At 48.5% G+C, this 27,156-nt stretch overlaps 2 protein-coding genes across 2 annotated transcripts; one reads left to right on the top strand and one right to left on the bottom strand.

Moving 5' to 3' along the window:
* Positions 1-491: 491 nt before the first annotated feature.
* Positions 492-5,353, top strand: LOC135830407 (uncharacterized). The gene is made up of 2 exons (XM_065342663.1): positions 492-1,585; positions 2,439-5,353. The coding sequence occupies exons 1-2, from the start codon at positions 932-934 to the stop codon at positions 3,465-3,467; spliced, it is 1,683 nt and encodes a 560-aa protein (XP_065198735.1). The 5' UTR covers positions 492-931; the 3' UTR covers positions 3,468-5,353.
* A 6,516-nt stretch (positions 5,354-11,869) lies between these two features.
* On the bottom strand, positions 11,870-25,226 carry LOC135830408 (probable ATP-dependent RNA helicase DDX31). The gene is made up of 11 exons (XM_065342664.1): positions 25,118-25,226; positions 20,373-20,472; positions 19,567-19,625; positions 18,250-18,309; positions 17,306-17,356; positions 16,866-16,967; positions 16,556-16,593; positions 15,148-15,199; positions 14,202-14,304; positions 13,590-13,860; positions 11,870-12,804 (listed from the first exon to the last, which is right to left on the bottom strand). Exons 2-11 carry the CDS (start codon positions 20,401-20,403, stop codon positions 12,627-12,629), a joined length of 945 nt encoding a protein of 314 aa, XP_065198736.1. The 5' UTR covers positions 20,404-20,472; positions 25,118-25,226; the 3' UTR covers positions 11,870-12,626.
* Between the last annotated feature and the right edge of the window lie 1,930 nt (positions 25,227-27,156).

Raw genomic sequence — 27,156 nt, 5'->3', positions numbered from 1 at the left:
CTCAGTCTGCTAAAAAAAAAGAAAAAAAAAGCGGCCTCTGATGGCTGAATCGGAGCACGCCTAGGCGTGCTCCGATTCAATCGGAGCACGCCTGGGCGTGCTCCGATTGGAAAATCGGAGACCTGCAAGCGCTCACAGGTCTTCAGTGGCTGATTCAAAGCACGGCAAGTCGCGCTAGGATTCGCTGTTGCCATGTCGATTGTCATGTGACATGTCAGAAAAAGGAACTAAACCCCTGGCACTGGCCCTGGCCCTCGAGATCTCTCTCGAGACGGCAAGTACTGAGTACCGGTAGTTGAAGTACAAGTGAAGTCTACAGACCGGCGTCATCATCTTTCCCAAAACATGGATTGGTGTTGCGCGTGCCACGTGGCCTAGCCTAGGCTTACGTCATGACGTCACTACGTGTCATTGTCCTGCTGCATGTCTCTCCCACGTGTAAGTGTCCCAAGCTAGCTCAAAATGTTTGAATTGATTTTGCAGATATTCAATGTTCGGGGTAGGTTGAAGCTAGCTAAATGTTTGATCAATGTTTCGCCATTCTACGAGTAAGTCGCAACGACCAACAACCGTGAAAGTCTGCGCATATCTCCGCTGTTCACCCAGTTTTGCGTTTGTACTTGGAGGTAAAGAGAGGCTGAGCTGATGTCGATACGATCCGAGGCTGCAGAAATCACGAGTGAATGCAAGGTATTTTCAGTCACTATTCTGACACCACGACGTTCCGTATTGCTGCTTTACATTGTCAGTCAACCTCACGCATGGACACGCTATCCGTGCTTGCAGCTAGTTGACCATCTCGGCCTTCAACTCTCCGCTTGAACTGCTGCGTCGATACCAGCCAGCTCCGAGCTAACCGCCCCTTATCATCACCAGTGATTTCTGTTCATTGTAGAAAAATCACTGTAGACGTACAGCAGAGTTGTCAAGCATGATGGGCACAGACAGTGTGTGTAGCAGTGGCAGTAAGCCAACGCTGTCACGTGACACTGCTGGTATGGTGATTCTCGTGCGCAGCGGACAGCACCACCGGACGGCGGAGAACGTAGAGCTGTTGCGCAATGCCGTAGGGGAGAGCGCCGCTCGACGCGACGCGCGCGTACCCGTCGAGTTCACGCTGTCCCGACGCGCGCGTGCGTTCCTGACGCTGTCCCGGCTGGCCGCCACGCTCGTGGCGCTGCACGTCTGTTGCTTTGCGTGGCTGGCGCGTGTGTGCGCGGCGCATCCCAGTGTGGAACGTGTACTGTGCAGGACTGCGTGTGGGTGTCGCGCTCTTCAACGTGCCAAGGCATGCCTGGCATACCGTACGGAGGATCAGCAGCAGCCGGCAGAGCAGAGCGTGGGTGCTGGTGGTGGTGCTGGTGATGCTGGTATCGATGGCGATGCTGGCGGTGCTGGTGCTAGTAGTGGTTGCCACGACGATGATTGCCGCCGCGGCGACCAGTGGCAGCTGCGCTGGGCTCGTCAGCCGTCGCTGCGACTTGTCTGGCTGCTGGTGGCCGACATCTTCCTAGGCATTGTCCTGATGGCTGTCCTTGTTACCTGCGCCAATGTCATAGCCAGTGAGTTGGTGACAAACGCTGAAGTAAGTCTCTTTTTCTCCGTAGCCAAGAGTAGATAGACAAGATTGTGCAACTCGCCGATGGGTAGGCCCGCAGCGGAATTTTTTGTTGACGTAATCTTTTCGACGACGCACGCGCTGCGAGTCTTTCGGAAAGTTTTCCCTCGTGCTCTTGGCCGGGCTTTACACTACAAGGTCGGTACCCAGCACGTGCTCTCACACTGCTCTGCGGCGAAATGCGCGTTTCTCTGAAAAAAGGTGACGTCAACAAAAAACTCCGCCGTGGGCAGATATCTGCAGATTGTGCAGGAGAGATCTGGAGTTGCACACTCTTGTTTATCTACTCTTGCCGTAACGCTTCTGAAGTCGTGGCCAAAGAAATCCAACCCACGCGCCAAAAGCAGCGCCAAGGCTCATGTGGCCCTCGGGTCGGTTTTGGGAACATGCATGACGTCATTGAAATGGAAACGTGGCGCTGCTTTTGACTTGCAGGTCGGATTTCTTTGCCCACAACTGTAGGTGGGAAGTCCAGGCAGGAGAGTGGCTGGTGTGTGTGTGGGGGGGGGGGGGGGCAAGACTGAATAAAACTGTGTCGTGTTTTCCCCGAATACACGTTGCATGGTTTTTTTACACAAAACCCCTAAGGTCAGCCCCCCCCCCCCCCCTTCAAGATTGATCAATAGTAGGTGGTACTATGCAGGCAATGAGTCACTGAAGCTGTCTAATAGGTCTTTATCAGTGTCTTGCTCCTGGCCTTCTCTCGGTTTTGATCATGAATTTTTTTTTACGTTCTAGAACTGCACTGGATAGTAAATTCTGTGTGTGTGTACGCGTGTGTATGCATGTGTGTGTGTCTCTCATGCCTCTCTGTAAACAGCTGACAGCCGTGTGGCTGCGATCGCTAATCAACTGGCTGATGGGTGTGCCTGCCGGTCTCAAACTAAACAACCAGCTCAGCGAGTTCCTGGGCAGATTTTTCCTCTACCACATCTACCTCTGGGGTATCTACGTGCGGCTGGTGGCCCCCGTACTGGCGCCGCTGCTGCGCTGCGTGGCGTCACTGGGTGTGCTCGGCGGTGCCACGCTACTGCTGTGCGCGCTCTCCGACCTGCTGTCGGCGTTTGTCTTCCACGCCTACTGCTTCTACATCTACGCCGGGCGTGTGTTTGGCGCCCAGCGCTACGTGCTCGCCGCGCTGCTGCGTCTGTTCGCCGGTCGCAAGTGGAACGTGCTGCGGCGGAGAGTCGACTCACTGGAGTCGGGCTCGACGTCGTCATCACCGGACCAGTACCTGCTGGGAACGCTGCTGTTCACCGTCGTCCTGTGGCTGCTGCCGACCACGCTCGTGTTCTACTCGGTGTTTGCCGCCGTGCGCTTGGTCGTCCTGGCCGCGCACTGCCTCCTGGCCTGGCTCGTCCTGCTCCTTGATCACATGCCGCTGTGCGAGGTGCTGCGGAGTGTCTGCGCCGTGGCCAGGCTACAACACCTGGACTTCCGCCTGGAGACGGTGCCACCCCCAGCCGGTCCCCAGGCGGGGAATCCCCCTGATGACTCGTCGCCGTTCATAGCCCTGCGGTTGAACGTCTGCCCGCGCTCTGGAGACCGGTACTTCTCCCTGACCGCGCTTCCACAGGCGTCAGCTGCCACCACGGGTGATGGCGATGATGCGTGCGAATCCCAGGCTGCTCAGCAAGCTCTGGTGGCGTGCGGTCGACCGGCTTCGGTTGCCGAGTCGCTCAAGTGCGGCTGTCCGTACGTGGAGTGTGCTCGACCCGGCTTCATACCCAGTGTGGATGTGGTGGGTATCCTCTCCAGTCTGGCACGGGGTAGCATTCTCCATGCACCCACCGAGTCACTCTGTCACCGCACACCGTCCACAACAGCAGCGGCGAGCAACGTTACGTAACCCCTCCCCGCAAGAGTACTCAATCTGCGGACCGAACTGTTTCGTCGTTTGTGAACTCGCCAACACTCCCCGGAAGAGTATTCAAATCTCATCTCCAAGCTATGGGTGCTGTGCGCAGCGTGCTACCTTCATTGTGTCGTGAACTGACGATTAAAAAAGAAAGAAAGCTGACTGGAGCTGTGCTTCCGTATAGTTTGGACTTTAGACGCAGCGATTTCACCCGTGATGTGATAGACTCGAAGAGGGCAACGCCTGTATGTGAAGAATCATGCACAATCCTTCCGAAGTCTCCGAGAAGAGTGTAACGGAAAGCTGGAAAGCGTAGCATGTTAGCTGTGTGGCAACGACCCAGCCGATTTCCGCAGTACGTGGGTACGTACATGGACATGTACTGGTGCTTCACCTTTCCATATTAGGCCTGGCCAGGCCCTGTTCCGGTTTTCTGTCATGGCGTGGCCTGAACAGTGTATGCGAACCAGTGAGTAGTAAAATGCCGGATATTTTACTACTCACTGGTGTGAACTGCCATTCTACGCAGCAATCTTGTGGCCAGATTCGTTCGGCGGCGGCCTTTTCCAACATGTTGCAGTTTTCACGTCCGCGTGCCGATTGCAGTGAATTCCAGCCGCTTATTCTCGCGGCAAGTGTGCCTAACATGAAATTTGAAATCATGCCGGACCGGACGGCCAACACGCAACATCGATCTACACGTGCAGCAAGGGCGCGCGACTACGGTATGTGCATACTGTACGTACGGATGACGGCGCAAACATGCAACCTCCCACCACCGGCCTTGATCCTGTGGCGGTCTTCCAAGATGTACAGAATTCTATTCGTCACGGTCACACGTTCGACAGTATCTGTGTTCATCGGTCGCTGGACGTAACCTACAGTACTCGGCATATGAGAATGCACCGAAACCGTGGACAGCGCTCCGTGCCATGCCCCCATGTTCACTTGTAGAGTTGCATACTCCCCAGGCCCGGGACTGGTCATTAATTCGTGCAATGAGTGCGCTGACCGAGGGCAGTTGCTCTTGTGCGGGGGAGAGTCAGACTCAGGATAGGACCGTCCTCTACGTGTACAAATTGCTGAAATATAAGAACGCCCCAGGCTAACCTCTTGGACACAACGTTCTTGGATGCTCAACCATGTTTGTTTCGTTTTCGGATTCAGCAATCGTGAGACTCTTTGTGTCAGCTGTCCATTCTATTCTCTACTAGTATCTGATACTATGGTAGTCGCCGATGTTACTGATCGGAGTGAGATTTTGTGTGCACAGCGGTGTAGTGTTGACAAGCGCCTTGTACTAGAGGCCTTGTGTACTGGCAAGTGCCGTTTTGCGGAAATTTCCATTTTGGCATTCCAATTGTCCAAGAAAATAGCTGCAACTCAAAACTAAATCTCTCTCTCTCTCTCTCTTATAGTTTATGATTTTATGTGTTTCCCTGCAATACTCTGCCACCGTGTCTAATCACTGACGACTAGTGGCATGGGCTTAGCTGGACTGCAGTGTATACTAGTTGATTGGACATGACTCAACCACTGTACATTCTGTTCTCACAGACTCCACAGCTGCAGTGCTATAATAATGCTGAAGCCTGCTTTTAAAAGTTTTTACTTTTTCTTCTTTTTTTTTCTTCCCTAGTTTGAGGGAAAGAGACAAACGGGAAAAGTCTGAAGAAAAAATTGACCGTCACCACCAGGACTCGAACCAGGGACCCTCGCTTGTAGCTAGCGATGGTCTAACTTTTTTTCTTTTTTCATCACGTTTTCTAACTTTTCGTTCTTGCAGACTGTTCCCCGCCTATTATAGCTGTGGGCATGTTGTATACCCAAAGCTGCTTCAGGAGATCAGGCATCTTGGCCTTGGTGTACATACTATACTAATACCGTTGTTCATGTGTTGTACTTCTCATGCCTGCATCATTTAGCACAGCCATACTCGTACTACCGTCAGACCTCGCATAACCGCACACGTCCGTTTCCCACAAAAATACAGGCGAGGGAACCGGATAATCGAACACACATACCTAGAACCAAGAGTACATAACCCCCCCCCCAAGAGTGCAACTCCTGATACCCTTTGTACAAAGGTATCAGAGACGTGAGTTTTCGCCGGCGGAGACCCCATAATAGGGAGTTCAATCACGTGACCAGGCACATACATTGGGTCTCTACACTAGGCTTTTCCGGATTATGCGTTTTTTCTTGGTCTAAAATGGAAATGGAAAGTGTTTTGAAAAACCCCTATAAATCAATTTTTTTTCTAAAGAAAATGCAAAAATTTACCCAAAAAGCACAAAAATGCCACCGTTGCCATGGTAACAAAATGGCGACAGCTAGTCGCGTGACATTTGGCACCATGGTGATCGTGAAGTACCTATCGCTTGCAGGGAGTCGTAAAATACCGGTATTTTACGACTCCCTGGCCCAAAGTGTGTCAAAATGGACAAAACATTTTTTGTGACTTGGTAAACCGGCCTCTTGTACGGGCAGAATTTAGTAACACAGTGATACAATAAAAACAAGTACAGTGTACCAGTAGTTACATACATGGACCATACGAGAAAAAGCAATGATGACGAGGCATAAACAAGTATCTAGTGCTGTATGGCAGCTTCCGAGACAGCGAGTCGAGCGGATGACTCAGCCACCTCCGGGTGCGAATACAGCCGTCGTGCACCACGCAGGCAAGCCACGCCTGCACGGAGAAGGGCGAAGCTGAACCTGCAGCGGATCCATGCCATCACTGCAGAGTATGGCTCACCAGATTTGTCGGAGACCATTGCAGCTATTCTCTTGAGGAGAGCGGCAGCAGCTCGACCAGTACCACCAGTTGCAGCGAAAACCACAGGGATGAATGTTCCACGGTCGTCGATGCATTTTGACCCTCAAAATGCAAAAATATGCAAACACATAATCCGGAAAGGCCTACTCTACACGCGGATGTACGCATGACGTGGCCAGGTGGGCAGCGACGCGTTTTTTTGAATGTTTTGCTGCAAGCTCAAATTTTTGATCAAGAAGACGGCCATTGCCTGGTTCGTGAAGACAGTAGCTTTTGTTTGGTGTGTCGCTTGCCGTCGTTGAACCGTTTTCAGACGTCCAAAGTTCTGGAGGAACTTTTCGATCGTGTTTTTCAGTATTTTCTTTTGGTTGCTCGCCGAGGAAACGCTCATATTCGTGTAGAGCACCCTCGAATTTAGTAAGATCGAGTCGTCCTGCAACTTCAGGAAGTAGCAAAAGTCTGCCAAATTACCTGAACGATGGCAAGTCACACAGAAAAGGAGACAGGTGACAACAGCAAGGACGTCGTTGGAGATATGTGTACAGTGCTGGGTGTGTAAAGTGCTGGGTTTGACTCGGACGTCGCTGCTAAATTCAGTGGAAAACAACGATGCATTTACGTCGCTGAAGCGTAGTGGGTAATCATCTAGTTTAGGGTCCCAAATTATTTCGCACTTTCCCAGTGTTCTGTGTACTTTCTATGTACTTTCTGTGTACGTGAGAGCGTGTCAACCCCAGAAAATTGCAAATCAAGATCAAAAACACAGTAGCTGTTGATATGGATTTTTTTCATCAGAACCGATCAGACAGGGTACTGCTGATGAATGCTGCGGAGCAGGGAGCCGAAGGTGTTTCGTTCCTCTCGAACTCTTTGCCTCCACACGAACTCGCAGAGGTAGGTTGGAAACAACTCGCGAGACGTGCCGAAGTTGCGTTGAGCTGGCGCTTTGCACGCATCCACATATTCTCGACATTGTTGGTATGGATGCTCTTGACATAGTGGCAAGGTCTGCATCTCCAGCGAAACCCATCGTGGCTTTCCTGCCTCCTAGTGAGGCCACATCGCGCACCACATGTGTCACAGAGCATTTCGTTCCTGATAAAGCACCGAGCGGCAAGGAACTCGAGTTGGCCAAGTTGGGTCCTGGAAAAGATCGGCACAAGGGTGAACACGTCCACTGCTCCATCAAAATTGCATCATTATTTAGTATGTCTCCCTGAGGGACATTCCGTATCGGCGCACCGGGACGCCCAGCCATTACCACAAAGTCAAAGGAAACAACTCTAAGGACACAAAACTTCGAAACACACTCAAGCACGCTCTCACGTACACAGAAAGTACAGACAACACTGGGAAAGTGCGAAATAATTTGGGACCCTAAACTAGATGATTACCCAAGGCTTTCACGACATGGCTGGAAGGAATATCTGGGAGAGAACGTTCAACTTTAAATTCGAAGTCAGTGTCTGGCAAAGTGAACAGACTGAAGACAGACGTACTTACCTCCTGAACAAAGAGCAGTAGCATTTGCTGTCTGAGCAGGTATTTGAGCTTCCAGCTGGTGTGGCAGCCCTCCGCACTGTTGCTGAAAAACGAAGTGCGCTGAGGGCACAGCTTCTGCGCCGTAAAACTGTGTGCACCATGATCATGATGATGCACCAGCTGCCACATTCTCCCTCTCGAAGGATGGGCGGCAGTACCCTAGGCCCTGTGGAGAGCTTGAGCTGGTGGACAACCTGAAGTCCCTGCTACCTGCCATAGTTCTCGCATCTGGCATCACAGATTCGGCCACCACAGATCCCGCCGCCGCAACTGGGCCGGCAAGGTCTGTACTGCCACCCGGCACTACTGATCCTGACCAGGACTCTGGGGATTTGGAGCCAGCTCCAAAGCGCGTACCAAGTGTTGCACCATAAAAACCTGACTTATTCCATTTCCAGGAGTTACTAAGTACATGGTCGTCTATATCTTGGCCGCCGTCACCTTGGTCACCAGACACGGTGTCGCAAATATGTAACACTGCTGTAAAACATAAAACTCTTCAATGCCACTCACGTTTGTTGTTTCATCTTCTCTACTCCACTGCTTCTTCATTAACAATATGCTTGGTGTTCAGAATTACCTTTCCTGCAATGATATATTCCTGGTTTTCCTAATATCCATATCCGATGTATGCGGTCAGAGCGGTTGCCATGGTGGTTGCTATGGACAGAATTTGAAAGTCTGTAACTGAATTTGAAAATTAATTTTCATTTGGTATCCTTCAGACTGTGTTTACTCCTTGGGTGGAGTTTCAAGACATTCTGGTGAAGTTCATCGGTTGCTATGTGTAGCTAGGGCTGGTCCGAAGATGCCTTTGGTGCCATCAAGAGTCCGTTATGGACTCTTGGCGCCATGCGATGTACAGTGGTGGCCAAAAGTCTTGTCCGCAGGTGGATTTCTCGGTTATATTCAACAAAATGGCACAACAAGCTGTACACCTGTCATTTTCTAGAGCAGATACAAAGTTTAGAGGAGAATATTCAAAAATATTTCCCAAAAGTATATTTTCTGTGTCCCTATCCCTAAGTATGGCAATGTGCGGCCGGACATCACTTTTGGCCAATATTGCACAATCTACAATACGCGGCGTAGAGTCAACTATTTCTCATCTAAACTGTTCTAATCCCTACAGAAACTAAGGCCAGACTCTCTGGAGTCAGCCTGTACCAATTTACTGGGCCTCCTTTGTTCTTGATCATAGCTGCCATGCGGCGCGGCATCGATTCAACGAGGCGGCGGCAGATATCCAGTGAAATCGAATATCATGCCTGCTTGCACTCAGTGAAGAGCTCACCATCGTTTTTTGCCCTCCTGCTGCCCTGGCGGTGCTGACTGAGTATTTCCCAAAGATTCTCAATGGGATTCAAACCTGGTGACTGTGGTGGCCACTCCATCACCGTCAAGTCTTGCGTCGCGCGCCATGCTTTGGTTGCCTTGGCTGTATGTTTGGGGTCATTGCCCTGCTGAAAAATAGCCTGTTCATCAGCAAAAAGGTCAGTCATGGACGGCAGCATGACATTTTGCAGAATGCCCATGTATTGGTTGGCTGTCATGATGCCCTCGACCTTGAAAAGCCGTCCAACGCGCGTCGCCGACAAGCATCCCCATACATGATATCTCCATCTCCATGCTTCACAGTACCACGCAAACAATTCAGGCTGTGTCGTTCTCCAGGCTTCCTGCGAACAAACCTCACTCCATCAGAGGCATGGAAGTTGAATTTTGACTCATCAGTCCACAGCACACGACTCCAATCTGCCACTGTCCAGTTCCTGTGGGCCTGGTCAAACTTTAGTCGTTTTTTCAAATTTTTGGCCTACATGAAAGGCTTTTTCACGGCGATGCAGCCCTTCTGGCCTGCGTTCTGCAGCCTCCTGCGCACCGTTCGTCCAGACACCCGTGAATCCATCTGCTAGGTCGTCTCAGCTCTCAGTTTCGGGCTGCTTTTGAATCTATCTGCCATATGGAGTATCTTTAGACGATGGTCGTAGCTGGCCCTGGTCACCCTGGGCCGGCCAGAACACTTCTAGTTTTCAACACGTCCATCGACATGATGTTTGGCAATGACTCTACGGCACGTACGCTCGTTCAGGTCCAAAATCCTGGCAATCTGACTAGATTTTTCACCATTCTGACTCAGCTTTACAATGGCCAGCTTCGTGCTAGCATAGAGCTCTTTCCTGCCAGCCATTGGGGTCAAAACGAAATCTCTCGGTGACAAATTCACGCCAGGACGACTCCTGAAGCTCTTATCTGTGCTTGCAAGCTTTCAAATTCCCGGCATGCATGACCTGTCAAAAACTACGGTAGTACGGTACAATGTGCGTACGCATTTTTGGCCAAAAGTCATGTCCGCACGTGGCAGCCATTTGTGTGACGTAATAGGTCACGTGACATATATGACGTCATGCTTTCCCCCGAAAATCGATTATAGACCGCATTGCAAGTCATTGAAAGAATCACCAGGCCAGAATAACCAATCTCACTCAACATTCACCCATTTTTGGGTGCCGGACATCACTTTTGGCCACCACTGTATGCACTTTCATGATGAATTTGCCGCGACTTCAAATCACCATAACTCTGTTGTTTTTCAAGATATCCACTCCAAATTTCGGCTGCTACTTGGTTTTACCCCATACTTTTCAAAAATCCGCTAAGAAATGGCTAGCTGCCAACATGAAAAAATCATGTGAACTCCCTACCCATAATGCAGAGTTGCTAGCAGGGAGTAGTACAATACTACTACTCCCTGGTTGCTAGTACTGTATGTATGCATGGCATACTGTAGTGTCACGTATAAAAGCATGACTCGAATAGAAGCCGACTTTTCGGAGCGCGTCATGACACAGAAGCACGATTTGAATAGAAGCATGACTCGAATAGAAGCCGACTTTTCGAAGCGCGTCATGACCATGATGACACAGAAGCACGATTTGAATAGAAGCATGCGTGTATTACCAAGAGTACATAAGTATTATGAACTAATACTTGCACTGTACATACGTGACAATGTGCACTGCACAGTGTAGACTAGAGATGTTGACGTAGAAGCATGTTTCGAATAGAAGCATAACTTTTACTAGAAAAGAAGCATGGTTTGAACCCCGGCTTATACGGCCATAATAGGCGATTCACACGACAGGCAAATCTACGTTTGTCAAGTGCCCGCAGGAAGTGAAACGTGAGGCCGCAGTTCACACGGCCGCGGGTGGCGGCCAGAGCTCCCGCGAGTATCCGGTGAGTATACGGCGTTACTGTGGTGATTTGGAATGAGTACCCAAAAACAAAGGCCAAACAACCAGGGTACAAGACTACCGTACCATAGTACGACCTCACAGCCTCATAACTGTAAAAGTGCCCGCAGATGAGTGCATCCGCGGGCAAAAAGGCCATGGACACTTTTGATTCCCGCGGGCAAATTTTGGTCACCCGCAGGAATATCTCCATGGTGACTTTCCTGTAAACGTGGATTTGCCTGTCGTGTGAATCGCCTATAAGCACCTGCTTTTATACACGACATTTACGGTATGCTGTAAATCAGTAGCCAGCTATCTTCTTCCGGATGGTGAGGGATCCGGATCAAAGAGGACCGGATAAGCGAGGTCTGACTGTATTGAGGTGAGGCAAATGAGGTCATCACTTTTCAAAGTGAGTGGCGAACAAGTCGTGCATGTCTGTGCATTGAGATTTCAGTGGCCCCTCGATTGTTGAATTCGGTCCAGATTTGGCCTAGTAACGTATGCAATAGTCCAGAATCCCCCAGAGTGCGCAACTGAGATGGGGTTGTGGGACAGCGTAATCCGTGATGTACCTCATTTTTGAGGTTGGACTTGCGTCATTCCGTCGACACGGTCCACACTTCCCCTACTCATGATGTCGCACTATGACGTGCAACACAGATTTCGCCGTCCCAGATCTGGTAAGTGAAGTTGCTCACTCTGGGGGATTACCATGATTACGGACTCTTGACGTAATCAATTACTAGTAGTTTGACTGCACCCACATGTCCATGGTTCGATTCGAACCATGGACGCCAACATGCTACTACAAGACACTACGGTATTCGGAGACCTTTCAATAAACGATTAATTTTGATCTTTTCTCAATAATAACTTGATCATAGAGGCGGCACTGCACTGAACAGCGCCAAACGCAGCAAACACTTCGTTTCCTAGTGTAGAAAGATAGGTTATTATGTATTAGATGCCATATCAGTCACATGCACCTGCCATATTAGGCACAACGTGTGCAAGGACATGCACGGCATGACCGGAGAAAACAAACTGAAAAGCTGCTTCGGCCGACTCCGGACGTGCTTGACTGGTCATGTGATCAGTCATGTGATCACACACGGGCGAGGCAGGTAAAACTGAAAAGCTGTTTCCGCCGGCCGTGCTTGACTGGTCATGTCATCAGTCATGTGATCACACACACACACACGGGCAAGGCAGGTAATGGGACAGGGCATGGGGGACGACGAGTCGACGACGAGGAGCTGAACCAGCAGCACTGATGCTTCATAGTGCGGCACGGTGCGTGACACACACACACACACACAATCCACTGAATCCACTTGCAAGCGCTATAGAGGTCGGTACCATGGTACCAGCCGGGCATGGGGCCGGACAACGACACCAGGAGAGCAACGTTGGGTGTGCTCGGTGCGTGGCTGGCAGTTCACACTCTCGCTCACCAGTCTCACATAACGCGCCTCCAAGGCTTTGACTCCCTCGAACAGGACGAGCCTTCCAATCGTCAGCGCCATCCCTGTCCTGCTGGCACCAGCGCTGCTTCCAATGATGTCTGGCACGACGGCATCACATTCACTTCTTGCCTTTCTTCTTCTTCTTGCCCGGCATGGGCCCAGCAAAGCGACTCTTTTGAGCTGTGCTGCTGCTGTCATGCTCTGGGACGTACACACGGCGTTTCTTCTTGAACGCACCTGCATCCGACCTGCTGTCAGACCTGCTATCCGACCTGCTGTCAGACCTGCTGTCAGACCTGACGACGCAAGATAGGGTGAAAAAAAATAGAGAAACAAACAGGACGATAGGAACACATACTAGTATTGTACACCTGTGTCTTTTAGGGGGGATTCACGCACATCATATGCACAGAGGAGACAGAGAGAGACACACACAGAGGAGAGAGAGAGAGAGAGAGAGAGAGAGAGAGAGAGAGAGAGAGAGAGAGAGAGAGAGAGAGAGAGAGAGAGAGAGAGAGAGAGAGGGAGGGAGGGAGGGAGGGAGGAGAGAGAGAGAGAGAGAGAGAGAGAGAGAGAGAGAGAGAGAGAGAGAGAGAGAGAGAGAGAGAGAGAGAGAGAGAGAGACAGAGAGACAGAGGAGAGAGAGAGAAGAGAGAGATAGATAGATAGAGAGAGAGAGAGAGAGAGAGAGAGAGAGAGAGAGGGAGAGAGAGAGAGAGAGAGAGAGAGAGAGAGACAGAGAGACAGAGGGAGAGAGAGAGATAGAGATAGATAGATAGATAGAGAGAGAGAGAGAGAGAGAGAGAGAGAGAGAGAGAGGGAGGGAGAGAGAGAGAGAGAGAGAGAGAGAGAGAGAGAGAGAGAGAGAGAGAGAGAGAGAGAGAGAGAGAGAGAGACAGAGAGAGACAGAGAGAGACAGAGAGAGAGACAGAGAGAGAGAGAGAGAGAACGAGAGAGCGTGATATTCTATCATGGTCATGACCTTAGACCCACTGTGCCTAGCTCTACATTTGTACAGTCATGTAAACACATTACCCCCCCCCCCCCCACACACACACCCGTAGCATCAACCATAACATACCGATATCGGCTATTGGTGGCCTGCGTCTCCGTATCTCCATCATCATCATCACCGTCATCACTGTCACCACCACCGCGACCAGAATGCTCAGCATCGACTTGCTTCTTACGCTTGCGCTCTACGCGCACTTGCCCGGATGAGGCAATCTGCGATGGTGTGCTGCGAAGTGAAAAGCTCTTGGCAACGTGGCCAAGATGCAGAGCTCGGCGATGGAAGATGTGCTTGAGCGATGCAGGGTACGTGGTGTAGGCGCGTACGTACGATAAGCAAGCTGTATACCAGAACAGGAGAGAGAGCAGAGAATGAGCGAGCCAGAGGGATTGAACGAGTGAGAGAGAGAGAGAGAGAGAGAGAGAGAGAGAGAGAGAGAGAGAGAGAGAAAGTGTGTGTGTGTGTGTGTGTGTGTGTGTGTGTGTGTGTGTGTGTGTGTATGTGTGTGTCTGAGAGAGAGAGCGAGAGAGAGAGACTAACACAGAGAGATAAAGATACTGCAGTACTACATTCACATCTCTCACAACCAACCCGCGCCACACATGATCATAACTGGATCGATAGCAAGTCAAAAAGAGAAAAAGGCAAATCCAGCTCTTGCCTGCAGCACCCACAACTTACCATCAGAAGCCAACTCCTTCAAGTCATTGTCGGCGGTGACAAAGCGCTCACAAGATAGCTGCAGATCTGTGGCAGCCGCTTCCACTTGAAAGTCGGTAGGGTCCTGCCGACACAGTAGCAACACACACGCAAGACCAGTAATGTTAACGAACATTTAATTCTTACGAGTTAACGAATTTGAAAGAATCGTTAACATTTGAAGTTGTTATATGCAAACGATAAGTACAGGTACAGTCATTTGTCGGTTTTGAGACAGAATTCGTTAGAATTTCACCTCGCTAACCCACAAAAATCTGGAGATCGTCCACTTTAATTGACGTGAAAATATCTGGTCTTTACAGTATGACAACTGGCAGTGGAAAAAATTCACGGTTCGTTTGAGACTCAGATAGGCTGAGTTGTCAGCATCGGTAGGAACGCCACCGCCCTGCAACGATCTAAGGCGCAGATGCAGCTCCTAAAGCGGAGGGAGGCGAGTTGATCAGCCCACTAGCAAAGCGGTCAAAGACCGAATATCCCATTCACCATTCCATTCCATTTGCGAGTGGAAGTATAGAGGATATTCGGCAATCATGTGACGGTAACCATTGCATCCATATAAGGAGTTTGTCACCACTAAGTCCTGACAAATACAGTAGAACCGCTCTTAGCCACGTGCCTCGCGACCGAAAGGTGCCTGCGTCTCAGAATTGTACGTAAGCTCGGAAATACGAAGCATCACGCCGATTGGCAGGCAGGCAGGCAGGCAGACAGACAGACAGACACACACACACACAGACACACAGATACACAGGCAGACACACACACACACAGACACATAGGCAGGCAGGGCTAGGATGAGGCACCTTAGCGAATGCGTGCGCCCATTGCTGATGTGCTGGCGTTAGAACTCGCCAAGCCTCTCTGTAACCTATCTTTTTACCAATTTAATCCCCCGTCTTCTTACCTTGCCCTTGACCAGTGTTCTTAGGAGACTGTTCACGGTGACATCTGTCAACCTGTCAACAACAACAAAATAAAAGAGAGGAATGAGGGGGGTAGCATGTAGTGCACAGGTCTACCCTTATTAATACCGTAAAGTACCGCCAGAGCGCCCCGTCTCGCGAGAGCGCCCGCCCCCACCTTGCTTTTACAGCCAGGGAAAGGAAACTCGTATGGCAGAGTGCAACAAAGTTTGTACGGTGTGAGAACCTTCGTGTACGAAGGTCACACAAAGCAGTTTTTTTCGTGTGGAGCTCGTGTCCGCTCGAAGGTAAATTGAGTAAGGATTGACTGCACAACGCGCAATGTGTGTACAAGGTTCGAGTCGTATGACCTACAGACAGGAGACCACCTCCACAATACGACCACGAAAGGACGACATGGTGGGGTGCTCTGGCGGTACTTTTACGGTAGTAGAAACCCCGAAGTTTCAATTTTTTTGTCTTATAACGAGTACTACCATATTTCCCCAAATATAAGTCACACCTTTTTTTAAACTAAACTTCAAGGACAAAGAAGGGGATGCGACTTACAATCAAGAGTGATATCCTACGTATGTGAATGTAATGAAACAATGTGGCTCAGACCTGAAAATGGGGGTGCGACTTAGAATCGAGTGCGGCTAATAATCGGGGAAATACGTTATCTACTATCCGGACTTGAACATAAGTGTTTCAGGCGTCGGGGGATTTTGGATCGTTGTCTACCGATCAGGTTTATCTTGTACCCGATGTCGTACTAACGCGGGTAGAACTGTATCCACAAATGCCGACAGCTAGGAACGGCACACGTCATTCAAAGTGCATCGCTCGTCGACGCGAATATAATCGACTGCACGTAGCGAATAGTTCTGGGACAAACTGCTTGGTAGTGGAAATTCAGGTTCATTGCATCAAAGCAGTCAAGCCAGAATCAGATTATTTCCTCCATTGGCTTACTTACAGTGGAACATCAGAAGCGCAACCACCTCCCGAGCTAAGCCGAGTCACCACATTTGTAAGGTAGTGTGATGTATTCGGTGGGTGTACATATGGGAGAGCCTCATGCGGAGCCAGTAAAACAAATGGTCACCTTTCAGAGGCAGCCGGTGGAAGAGTGAGGCGGCCAGAGACCGACGTTCCACTGTATCGTAGTGTCTTGCACTTTGAAGTCCGTCTCGAATACAAGCCTGTTTTGAATACAAGCCTGATTTTCAAGATGCACCGTTGGCACATAAGCCTGGTTTTAGTGTTGGCATACATAGAGATACGTGGTTTGAATATAAGCCTAGCACTGACAATGGCTTCTACAGGAATAAGCACGGTTGTAACAAGCGACTTTATGGTACGTGTATCACAGTACGGTAGAAACACAGCAGAGCGTTGTGGACTTACGATAGACCGCTCTCCTCCAGGACCTGACGGTATGGAGCCTACACGGTTGAGAAACATAACAACACAATCATCATCATCATCATCACCATCATCATCACCACCATCACCAGCACAAACAGTAGCAATAGCAGCAGCAGCAGAGGCTACTCAAACTATTTAGTTGTTCTCTTTTCGAATTCTTTCCTCTCCCTGCATTCATATCATCAGTGGTTCGTGTGTTCAATAAAACACCGTTTAGTAGTAGCAGAAGCAGCAGCACTGGCAGCAGCACTGCCAGCACAATTGGCACAATCAGTCCCTGCACACCTACCTCTGAAGGCAGTAGGAAAAGCAGCGCTTTGCCAGAGAGGCCGATACGCGCCGTGCGGCCAATGCGGTGGACATAGTCAGCCACCGTACACGGTGGTGTGTACTGCACATCAATCAACACAAAAAGGTACATGCCCGCGCCCACACACGCACACATACACACACATGCATGTCCACACGCACACGCATGCACATGCACATACTTGTAATATAGCACAAAACAATGTTGAAAAGCAAGAAACACAAAGCGATCGAAAACAGGACAAAGTGCAGCTATGTGACTGAGAATGCAAGCGTACGGGAGTCCACACAAGTTATAACATAATAATTATGTAAATGACCATGTGCGCCCCGGCGACTGACAGCACGTGGAAACCACCGTGCACCAGTAAATGAGTGATACGTCCAAGCTACCGTACTACAATGCCAATGCTGCCTCACCTGTACAATCCAGGAGACCTGCGGCAGATCCAGTCCTCGCGCACCCACATCCTACACACCGTACCAACAACACCACCAGTCAATACAAGAAGGTGTTACGAGATGCAGTCAGCACATAATACCTTCACTGTGATACTTCAGCAGAACACAATTCCATTCATTACGACAGCGATAAGCCCATTGCGCAATGACGTAATTTGTAAATTCGTACCATAAACACCTCAGACAGCCACCTGGGCATGGTTGTCTGGGGTGTTGAACAGTGCATTGATGATCCCAGTGTACTCACATAACACCCCACACAGCCACCTGGGCATGGTTGTCTGGGGTGTTGAACAGTGCATTGCTGATCCCAGTGTACTCACGTAACACCCCGCACAGCTACCTGGGCATGGTTGTCTGGGGTGTTGAACAGTGCATTGCTGATCCCAGTGTACTCACATGCATTACTCATACCTTCCATATTTGGCAATGTGCAATGTGCTTATTGAGAAATGTATGCACTAAAGCTAGTACTCAAGATGACGTTCCTATAGACCAGTTGAATATGGACAGTCCACTGCGCTGCCCTCAAGATCCGCGAGAAACCATACTTGTATCCGTGGAGAACATGCGGGGTTTGCTTTTCACAGGGTGGAAAAAATACTACGGTTGGCATAAACGTTTATGTCCAATACTTATGTAGAGAGAGAGAGAGAGAGAGAGAGAGAGAGAGAGAGAGAGAGAGAGAGAGAGAGAGAGACAGACAGACAGAGAGAGACAGAGAGAGAGAGAGAGAGAGAGAGAGAGAGAGATAGAGATAGAGATAGATAGAGAGAGAGAGCGCTACACACACATACTTCGAAGAGCGCGCGCGCACCCGCTCACACCCACATACACGGACACACATGCACATCTGCACGCACGACACCCACAGACCTGCGCGCGCACACACAGCAGCTTACCGTGCAAAACAGAACACCGACTGAAGACTTGCGGAACTCATCAAACACGTGAACACGATCCTGAAACATAAGCAACGACAACATTTTTAGACACCATGCGCATGTAGTATGCTATTTAAAAATTAGAGAGGAAAGAAAACCAAACGAGATGGTGACAGACAGAGAGCTTTTGCCCATAGCATATCCCAGCGTGCACAGTGCAAGCACACACACACATACACACACACACACACACACACACACACGTCAGAGTCTCGTTCCTGCTAAAAAAAACTAGGGCTGAGTCGGGTAGCATTTTCTTCGGGTAGTTTTCCCCGGGTGGCACTGGTACCCTATCGGGTAACGTTTCCATGGTAACATCACAATGCACCCCTTCCCTTACACTTTGGGTAGACACGCAGAGTATTACATGAATTTGCACTGTCGCGGACATGGAAATCCAGTCGATTGACCGGGGCCGGCGCCCTCAGCGCCTACAGAACGTAAGTCGTTGCATGCAGTGCACAATGTTGATCCGATGCGACCAGCAGCAGTGATACGGCTGCATGGCCAGGCGGCTGCATGGCCAGGGCCCTGGGGCTGCTAGACGTGCGACCGGATTTCCATGTCCACGACAGTACATGTGCACTGCATTGTCCCCCCAAATGCGAACTGATCCACCTAAATCGACATGATATCATCTGCGACTTCAGGTTTTCGGGTACTATCCTGTACCCGTCTACCCGAGGTCCTCACGGATAGCACGGGTACCCGACTACCCGTGCACACCACTAGTAAGAACTATCTCAATACTTTAATCACCAAATCTTCGGGCATGGCTCAACAGTTGGAGGAAAAAGTCTGTGAAAAAAACCTAGACGGTCATCACCAGGACTCGAACCATGGACCGTTGCTACGGGTAAGCGATACTCTACCGTTCAACTGTGGTGTAGTCGTCATCCCGGCAGAGACTATTCAACAAATTCTTCAGACTTTGAAAATCATGCCTCCTGGGAAACTAGGCAAACTGGTGGGACGCCGCCCTTGCGGTACCAATACACTTCGAGAACAAACGAGAATGTGGGTAGTCACTAGTCACAATGCACGACACATTTCAGTCGGAGGGAGGAGAAAGTATCAATGGTACATGAGAGAGAGAGAGAGAGAGAGAGAGAGAGAGAGAGAGAGAGAGAGAGAGAGAGAGAGAGAGAGAGAGAGAGAGAGAGAGAGAGAGAGAGAGAGAGAGAGAGAGAGAGAGAGAGAGAGAGAGAGAGAGAGAGAGAGAGAGAGAGAGAGAGAGAGAGAGAGAGAGAGAGATGATCACCACTTGCTACTCACAGTCTGTCCCATGTTGCCATGCAGTTTGAGAAGAGTGGCGCGAGATAAACTTTCATCTTCTGCACATTGGCACATTGGCACATTGGCACATTGGCACATTGGCACATTGGCACATTGGCACATTGGCACATTGGCACATTGGCACATTGGCACATTGGCACACACACACACACACACACACACACACACACACACACACACACACACACACACACACACACACACACACACACACACACACACACACACACACACACACACACACACACACACACACACACACACACACACACACACACACACACACACACACACACACACACACACACACACACACACACACACACACACACACACACACACACACACACACACACACACACACACACACACACACACACACACACACACACACACACACACACACACACACACACACACACACACACACACACACACACACACACACACACACACACACACACACACACACACACACACACACACACACACACACACACACACACACACACACACACACACACACACACACACACACACACACACACAAACACACACACACATATTTGGCCATTTTGCACGGAATCCTTTTCATTCTCTATGGTTGTATGCAGCGGCATCATAACTGTAATACAATGTCATGCAGTGACACCATAGCTGGAATGCGTGCAGTAGCGTCCCAACCGAAATAGGGCACTTGCAAGTTAGATTGGGAACATCTGAAGAAAGACACACATCACCTCTAATGCATAGCTTCGCAGCCAGCTGCTCAAACAGTCACTAACCGTCAGCCAGCTGATCAAACAAGCGCTCCATGATGCCATGGTGAAAGTCAACGGAGTCGCGACTGGAGAGGAACACAATCACTTTACCGTCGCTGTTCAGCTGTACACAAACACACGCACATGCACACACATATGTGTCACAACAACAACAACAACAACAACGACGACGACGACAGTGTCAATATATTGACACTGCCAAAATATAAGTCTGTACACATTACCATACAGATATAATGCACACACTGGGCTTGCATGCTTTTTTCACGTACAACATACAACCTGTTCATAAATGGACCACTTGCCATTTGTACAGATCCACGAAATCCCGTAGACCCGGAAGGGTGTTGAATGCGTGCTACGCATGCGCATTTGACCAATTTTCGCGTCACAATTCAATGACCAGCAATCGCTTTTCCAGCTTCTTCACTTGGGTTAGAACTAATGACTAGCTAGATCTTTGTCAGAAAAAGGTTTTCGTATGAAATGTCTTCAGACCCCATTTCATAGTGGAAATAGCAGAAAACACAATAGGGTCCTGCACATTCAACACCCTTCCGGGTCTACGGGATTTCGTGGATCTGTACAAATGGCAAGTGGTCCATTACAAAAGCATGTTCCATATAGGCATTCATCCATATTGGAATTCAAGCCCACATTATTACATACTGTAAGACATGTATATATAACGAGGAAGTAAATCTAACGTTTTAACGGATGACATTTTTTCGTTATAATAAGATCCGTTGAGGCCGTATTGCTTCATATATGCTGTGTGTGGATATGGCAGAATACTGCAAGATCGTTAACATATCTTCTCGTTAACCTATGAATTTTGGACAATCGTTAAATTTGCGACTCGTTATAATAACATGGCTTACAGTATACAAGTATGTCATAGCAGAATTACAGCATACAACACTTCCAAATTAGGAACTCCCAATGCTCTTGGGGCCCCTAGCATTTTGGCGGCCGACTTGTATCTATGTATAATTTAGTGCCACTCTCGCCCGCATAAATTCTGTTGTTTTTTTACATTTCACTTCACTTCACTCTGATGAGCTGCCTTAGACAGCGAAACCGGTCAGAAAATTTCGACCAGAAATGGTCAACGTCAAAATGTAATCTGCGCCCTGTCTACTGTGTCGGTGGCTGCATGAAAATTTCAATTTCGTTACCCTAGCACCACCCTCAGTAATTCACTATGCCTCCCAAGACTCTTGGTATTTCCCATCAGGCTGCGAAACGTCGCCACTCCGATACTACTGATGCCGATGATCAGTTCGACGCCGCAGATGATGACCTGCCACCAACAGACGTTGACACCGCTAATGCTACCTATTCAACTGCCAATGATGCTGCCGATGACACTGAAGAACCTACTTCCATCATGTCAAGAGCATCGCCACTACCCGCTGTTGAAGTCGAACGGTATGTCGATGCTATTTTTTGTCGCCACTCCGATACTACTGATGCCGATGATCAGTTCGACGCCGCAGATGATGACCTGCCACCAACAGACGTTGACACCGCTAATGCTACCTATCCAACTGCCAATGATGCTGCCGATGACACTGAAGAACCTACTTCCATCATGTCAGGAGCATCGCCACTACCCGCTGTTGAAGTCGAACGGTATGTCGATGCTATTTTTTGTCGCCACTCCGATACTACTGATGCCGATGATCAGTTCGACGCCGCAGATGATGACCTGCCACCAACAGACGTTGACACCGCTAATGCTACCTATTCAACTGCCAATGATGCTGCCGATGACACTGAAGAACCTACTTCCATCATGTCAGGAGCATCGCCACTACCCGCTGTTGAAGTCGAACGGTATGTCGATGCTATTGTTAACCGCCTATTTACGAGCCGCAAAGTCTTAGCTGATGAAACTACGAAAGTCACTTCCTGGCAGTTAGCTTTCGATACGGAAACCTTTCCTGATTTCTTGAGAAAGAAATTTATCAAGCTTTCAGCAGCCTCAGCATTGATTGAATCTTGTGGATTTGCTCAAGTTCAACTCAAGTTCAAATTGATTTGCACAAGAAAAAGAAACAACATGCTGAAGAACTCCTTGTTAAGGCCGACTGTGACTTTGACCGACTCGTTGATGCACTTGCTGATAGTAATGTTACCGGCGACATGTCCCAGCTGACAGTTGACCGATTCAAGTATCTTGTTGCAGTGAAGGCTTCCAATAACATTACTCGAGACATTGTTCAGTCACTTCTTAAAGAGAAGAAAACAACAGTCCAAGAGAAAATTCAGGATGTCACCACTTTGCCACCCACTACTGAAGAGATTGGTAAACTAATTAAAAAGGAAGTCACCAATGCTCTGAAGCAAGCTAATATCAAGAACACCAAGACCCCTATGAAGAAGAAGAAGAATGTGTCAAAAAACTTGACAGTGACGGTGAGCAACAAGAAACCAAAGGCCCACCGAAAGCCGAAAAGACATTAGCTGATCTTCGCTTTAAATTTATTCGGAATTTAAAACTTTCAGATCACAGCAAATATGTCATTAATTCCGGTTTTCATAACTTGTCCAAATTCTCCTTTGACCCTGTTGAACAACAAGTATTGGGTTACGGCTCTAGCTTCCGTTACACTACTCGCTTGCCTAGTCTAGATATGGTATCACAGCTGATTTCAATAGACTGCAACAGAACATTAGATGGAAAGATTGTTTTGCGAATAATGATTTTAGAACTTCAGTGTCAAAATCTACTTTTATTCCCGGCTTCCATCTACATTCTTCCAAAACTCCTCCTTTAGCATTTCCTCACACAGAATCAGCTTTAATCCAGTTCAAAAACTCCTTGTTTTCTGATTTAAAAATTGCTCGATCTGTCCTTTATCGAAAAGCAAATCTTACCATTGATGAACAGCTCGCCCTGCAGAGGCTTAAAGCTCGCAATGATATCATGATATGCAATGCTGATAAAATCTAGGAACCGTAATCCTCAATGTTGAAGATTATATCGCTGAAGGATATAGACAATTAGCAGATAAAAAGTTTTACTCTGTTTCTTGTTCTGATGTTGACACCACACAGTTATCTAGTTTAGATGTTTCTATTCAGTCTGAACTTAAAGATATCTGTTCTCAACACTCGGACCTCCTGTCTAAACGTGATTTATCAGCAATGTTTGCTTGTTTTCTGTTTAAACCAGCCAAGTTTTACATGCTACCAAAAATACATAAAAAACCTCTGGCACATGGCGCTCCAGGTAGGCCCATTGTATCTTGCATAGGCTATTGCACCTCACCTGCATCTAGATTTGTAGATTTCCATCTTAAATCTATTATCAAATGCAAAGCTAATACTGTCCTTGCTGATACTGTCGCTCTTACTTCTCTCCTCTCTAAGTCTCAGTTCTCTAGCAACTGTAAACTTCTAACAGCGGATGTAGTAAGTTTATATACAAACATGGACTGGTCAGCCACTGTTTCTGCTTTAAATTTCTTACTACTTCGAAGTAGATGAACACCCACTTCGTTCTTTATTTGTAGATTCAGTAAGATTTGTGCTCACAAACAAATTTTTTCTTGTTTCAAAATACCATTCACCACCAAGAACGGGGTGCCCATCGCCATACCATGGTATGGCGATGGGCACCCCGATGGCAGTAAACGTAGCAAATGCATTTTTGTTTTCCATGAAGAGAGAACTATCTCTACTTTTAGAAACTCCATACACCTGTTTCTAAGGTTTATTGATGACCTCTTTTTAGTCGTAGATAATACCGTAAAGTCGCGGATAAAAGCCGGGCTTATAAGCACATAAGCCGCTTTCTGCATCAGGCTTTAATGCAAACTAGGCTTGTATGCAAACCATGCTTATGCACCACACTTGCATAGAAGCCAGGCTTCTACGCGCGACACGCGTAGATCTACCACTATGGTAGATCTACGCGTATTTACTGGTATGGTGGCAGTTTTACTATGCACTGTACATAGCGCATGCACTCTTGACCTACCCGATCCGCGCTTGCATAGAAGCCAGGCTTCTACGCGCGACAGGCTTATATGCATTTGACCCGTTTGATTTTCAGGCTTCTATCTGCGATGTGCGTGTATGCAAACCCGGCTTTTATCCGCGACTTTACGGTAGCCTAAAAATAGAGGACCTAAAACGCACACTCTATTCCGAACTGCCAGATATAAAATTAACTTGGTCCAATGCAGAAGACACATGCATTTTCTTGATTTAGAAATTTACAAATCATTCTGTGATACTGAGCTCCGTCAGTTCTGTTATAGAACATACCAGAAACCGCGAAACGCATATCTCTACATTCCTTTCAAATCAGACCACCCCAGATCAAACTTTCGTTCATTTATCATAGCTGAATTGCATCGATACAATAGAACTAATACATTGTTAGACGATAATCGATATTCTACATGTTCGTCGTCTGTTCTGGTCTCGACTCAGATTGCGCGGCTACCCATTTGATTTCCTAGCTGCCGTTTTCTCCACTGTCAATCCACTGCCGACAGTACCTGAGAAGAAGAACTGTAAGAAGAAGAACAATGATACGCTAGTATTTTCAACTGCATATCACCCCTTCTTCATTAAACATCACACGATATTCTGCAAATTTCAATTTCTCTTTGCCAACGCAGAACACTACAGATATGCTCCCCAATGTCCGAGTGAATACTCGAATCCTTGGTACAATTGGTTCACCCGAAAGAGATACCATCAGATACACAGGAAAGATCACTGAGACTTACAAGAGTTTGCACACGCAGAAAAGCCGCCAGAGCTACCAGCCGCACTTTACTCGGTACAAACAAGTAATGCTGGGTGAGAGTGGACGGCGTGTGGTACGTACTCTGCGCATTGGAACAGACGCGTGCGCACACACAGACACACACACAGACGCACACACACACACAGACAGACAGACAGACACACAGACAGACACACACACACAGGCACACACACATACACATAAAATACCCACACACACACACACACACACACACACACACACACACACACACACACACACACACACACACACACACATACACACACACACACACACACACACAAAACAAACACACACACACACACAAAACAAACACAAATAGAGCAATGAAGAAGACGAATGCGAGAGACAAAGCAGGTGGCCGGGCAGATGGCGCAACACTTGCCTAACCTCTGCTCTCCCGACAAAGACAGCAAGTCCACAAGAAAAGCTAGAGCCACACGGGTTTGCTTAGCTAGAGCGAGCATGCCCACACAGGAACAAATAATGTACGTGTACTACTTATAAGGAACATGTTCGGGTGAAACTCACGGACTGTAGTGTTAGGCCGATTCCACACTACGGCGAAAGTGGCTTTGCCTTGAAGGCATAAAGTGGCTTATAAAGTGAAGCTGCATTCACACCTACAAGTGTCGATCACGGGACTTTGCTTTGAAGGTTAGACTGTGAGGCTTTCCTGTGCTTGATCTAGCAACGGCGGTAGTGGAGAGGCTCTTTGTTGGGCCAAATCCTCGAATATCACCCATTTTCGCGTGCCCAATCTTGAAATTTGACCACGCTAGCGCGCGCTGTGTAGGCGGATTCCAGATCATAGGTCGAATATTTGTCAACCTCGCCAACAGGCATTCCGGTGGCAGTTTTCGTTGTGTATGTCTCGTACAGTCCTTTCGCCTTCGTTTTCATGTTGTCGATTTTGGAATGGACGATCGACGCAGTATATTGCCTCCTCCCGGAGCTGTTCAGCAAACAAATTCAGCTTGATGGCGATCTCCTCCGGCGTAGCTCCTGCGAACTGTACCGGCCGGAGGTCGCCTCAAATATCCGCTCCAAAGCTCGATCAGCTTGCCCTCAAGCTCCTGGCTAAACATGACTCTAGGCATTGTTGACAGCTCACAACTCACCACAACTGAAAGATACGACAGGGAACACATTCGGAAAAAAATCGAAAGGCTGAAGAAAAGTCAGAAAAGTGTCCTGAAAAGGTAAAAGTTAGTTGCCTTGAAAGAGGGTGCTGGTGTTGCTTTGTAGACAACAAGCACTTTTCACTTTCGCGCGTTTCTCAAAGTGATCGCCATGGCAACTTGCCTGAAAAGTGCCTGAAAAATGGCTTTTTAGGCAGGATTTGGTGTAGTGTGGAATCGGCCTAAGGCTCACGGTTTCATATACTAGTGCGGTAAAGTACCGTTGATCTGCCCCCTCTCTAATTCACGCCCCTGTCGATTTTCTACCTGTGAAGCGACTTCGGCGTATACAACGAAATACGATGTTGAACCGACGCATGCACTGCTGTGCACAATACGTGCCAATCCAGGATGAAAATGTGCACAATTCAGCCCATCGAGCCTGATCCTCCACGTTGTTGTACATCGTACTGCACTTGACAGCCATGATCTAATTCCCGCCCGCCCCCTGCCGAAAACCCAGCTGGGAAGCGACATGACGTGGGGGACGGATCAACGGTACTTTACGGTATGCACGCACTCGCACACCAATGACCTCTCCCATATACGCTCGTACACACACACACACACAAACACTCAGACACCCATTACTGCATGCACCCTCGTACTCATCTTCTCTCCCCTTTTGTAACCTTTTGTTCTGTTGGCCTGGGTAGCTGAATTCGCGCTCTCGTACATTCATTGCCATAGCTACCCAGGCCCTTGATAAGCTCTTGCTTCATCATTTCGTTCTCTCTCTTTCCGAATCTCGTGCGTGCCGCGAGACTAACAGTAGTATGTATCGTGAAAAGACGCACGCCTGTAAAACGTACATCTT

This window comes from Sycon ciliatum, unplaced genomic scaffold, assembly GCF_964019385.1.
Source record: "Sycon ciliatum unplaced genomic scaffold, ocSycCili1.1 SCAFFOLD_292, whole genome shotgun sequence".
Taxonomy (NCBI): Eukaryota; Metazoa; Porifera; class Calcarea; order Leucosolenida; family Sycettidae; genus Sycon; species Sycon ciliatum.
Note: the sequence above shows the minus strand (reverse complement) of the source record. Positions and strands in the feature narration are given on the sequence as shown.

Coding starts and splice junctions, on each gene's coding strand:
- LOC135830407 (XM_065342663.1), top strand. CDS start 932: ATGATGGGCACAGACAGTGTGTGTAGCAGTGGCAGTAAGCCAACGCTG. Junction 1,586..2,438: donor AGTTGGTGACAAACGCTGAA/GTAAGTCTCTTT, acceptor CTCTGTAAACAG/CTGACAGCCGTGTGGCTGCG.
- LOC135830408 (XM_065342664.1), bottom strand. CDS start 20,403: ATGGAGCGCTTGTTTGATCAGCTGGCTGACG. Junction 16,968..17,305: donor AGGTCTCCTGGATTGTACAG/GTGAGGCAGCAT, acceptor ATTGATGTGCAG/TACACACCACCGTGTACGGT. Junction 14,305..15,147: donor GAACACTGGTCAAGGGCAAG/GTAAGAAGACGG, acceptor CTGTGTCGGCAG/GACCCTACCGACTTTCAAGT.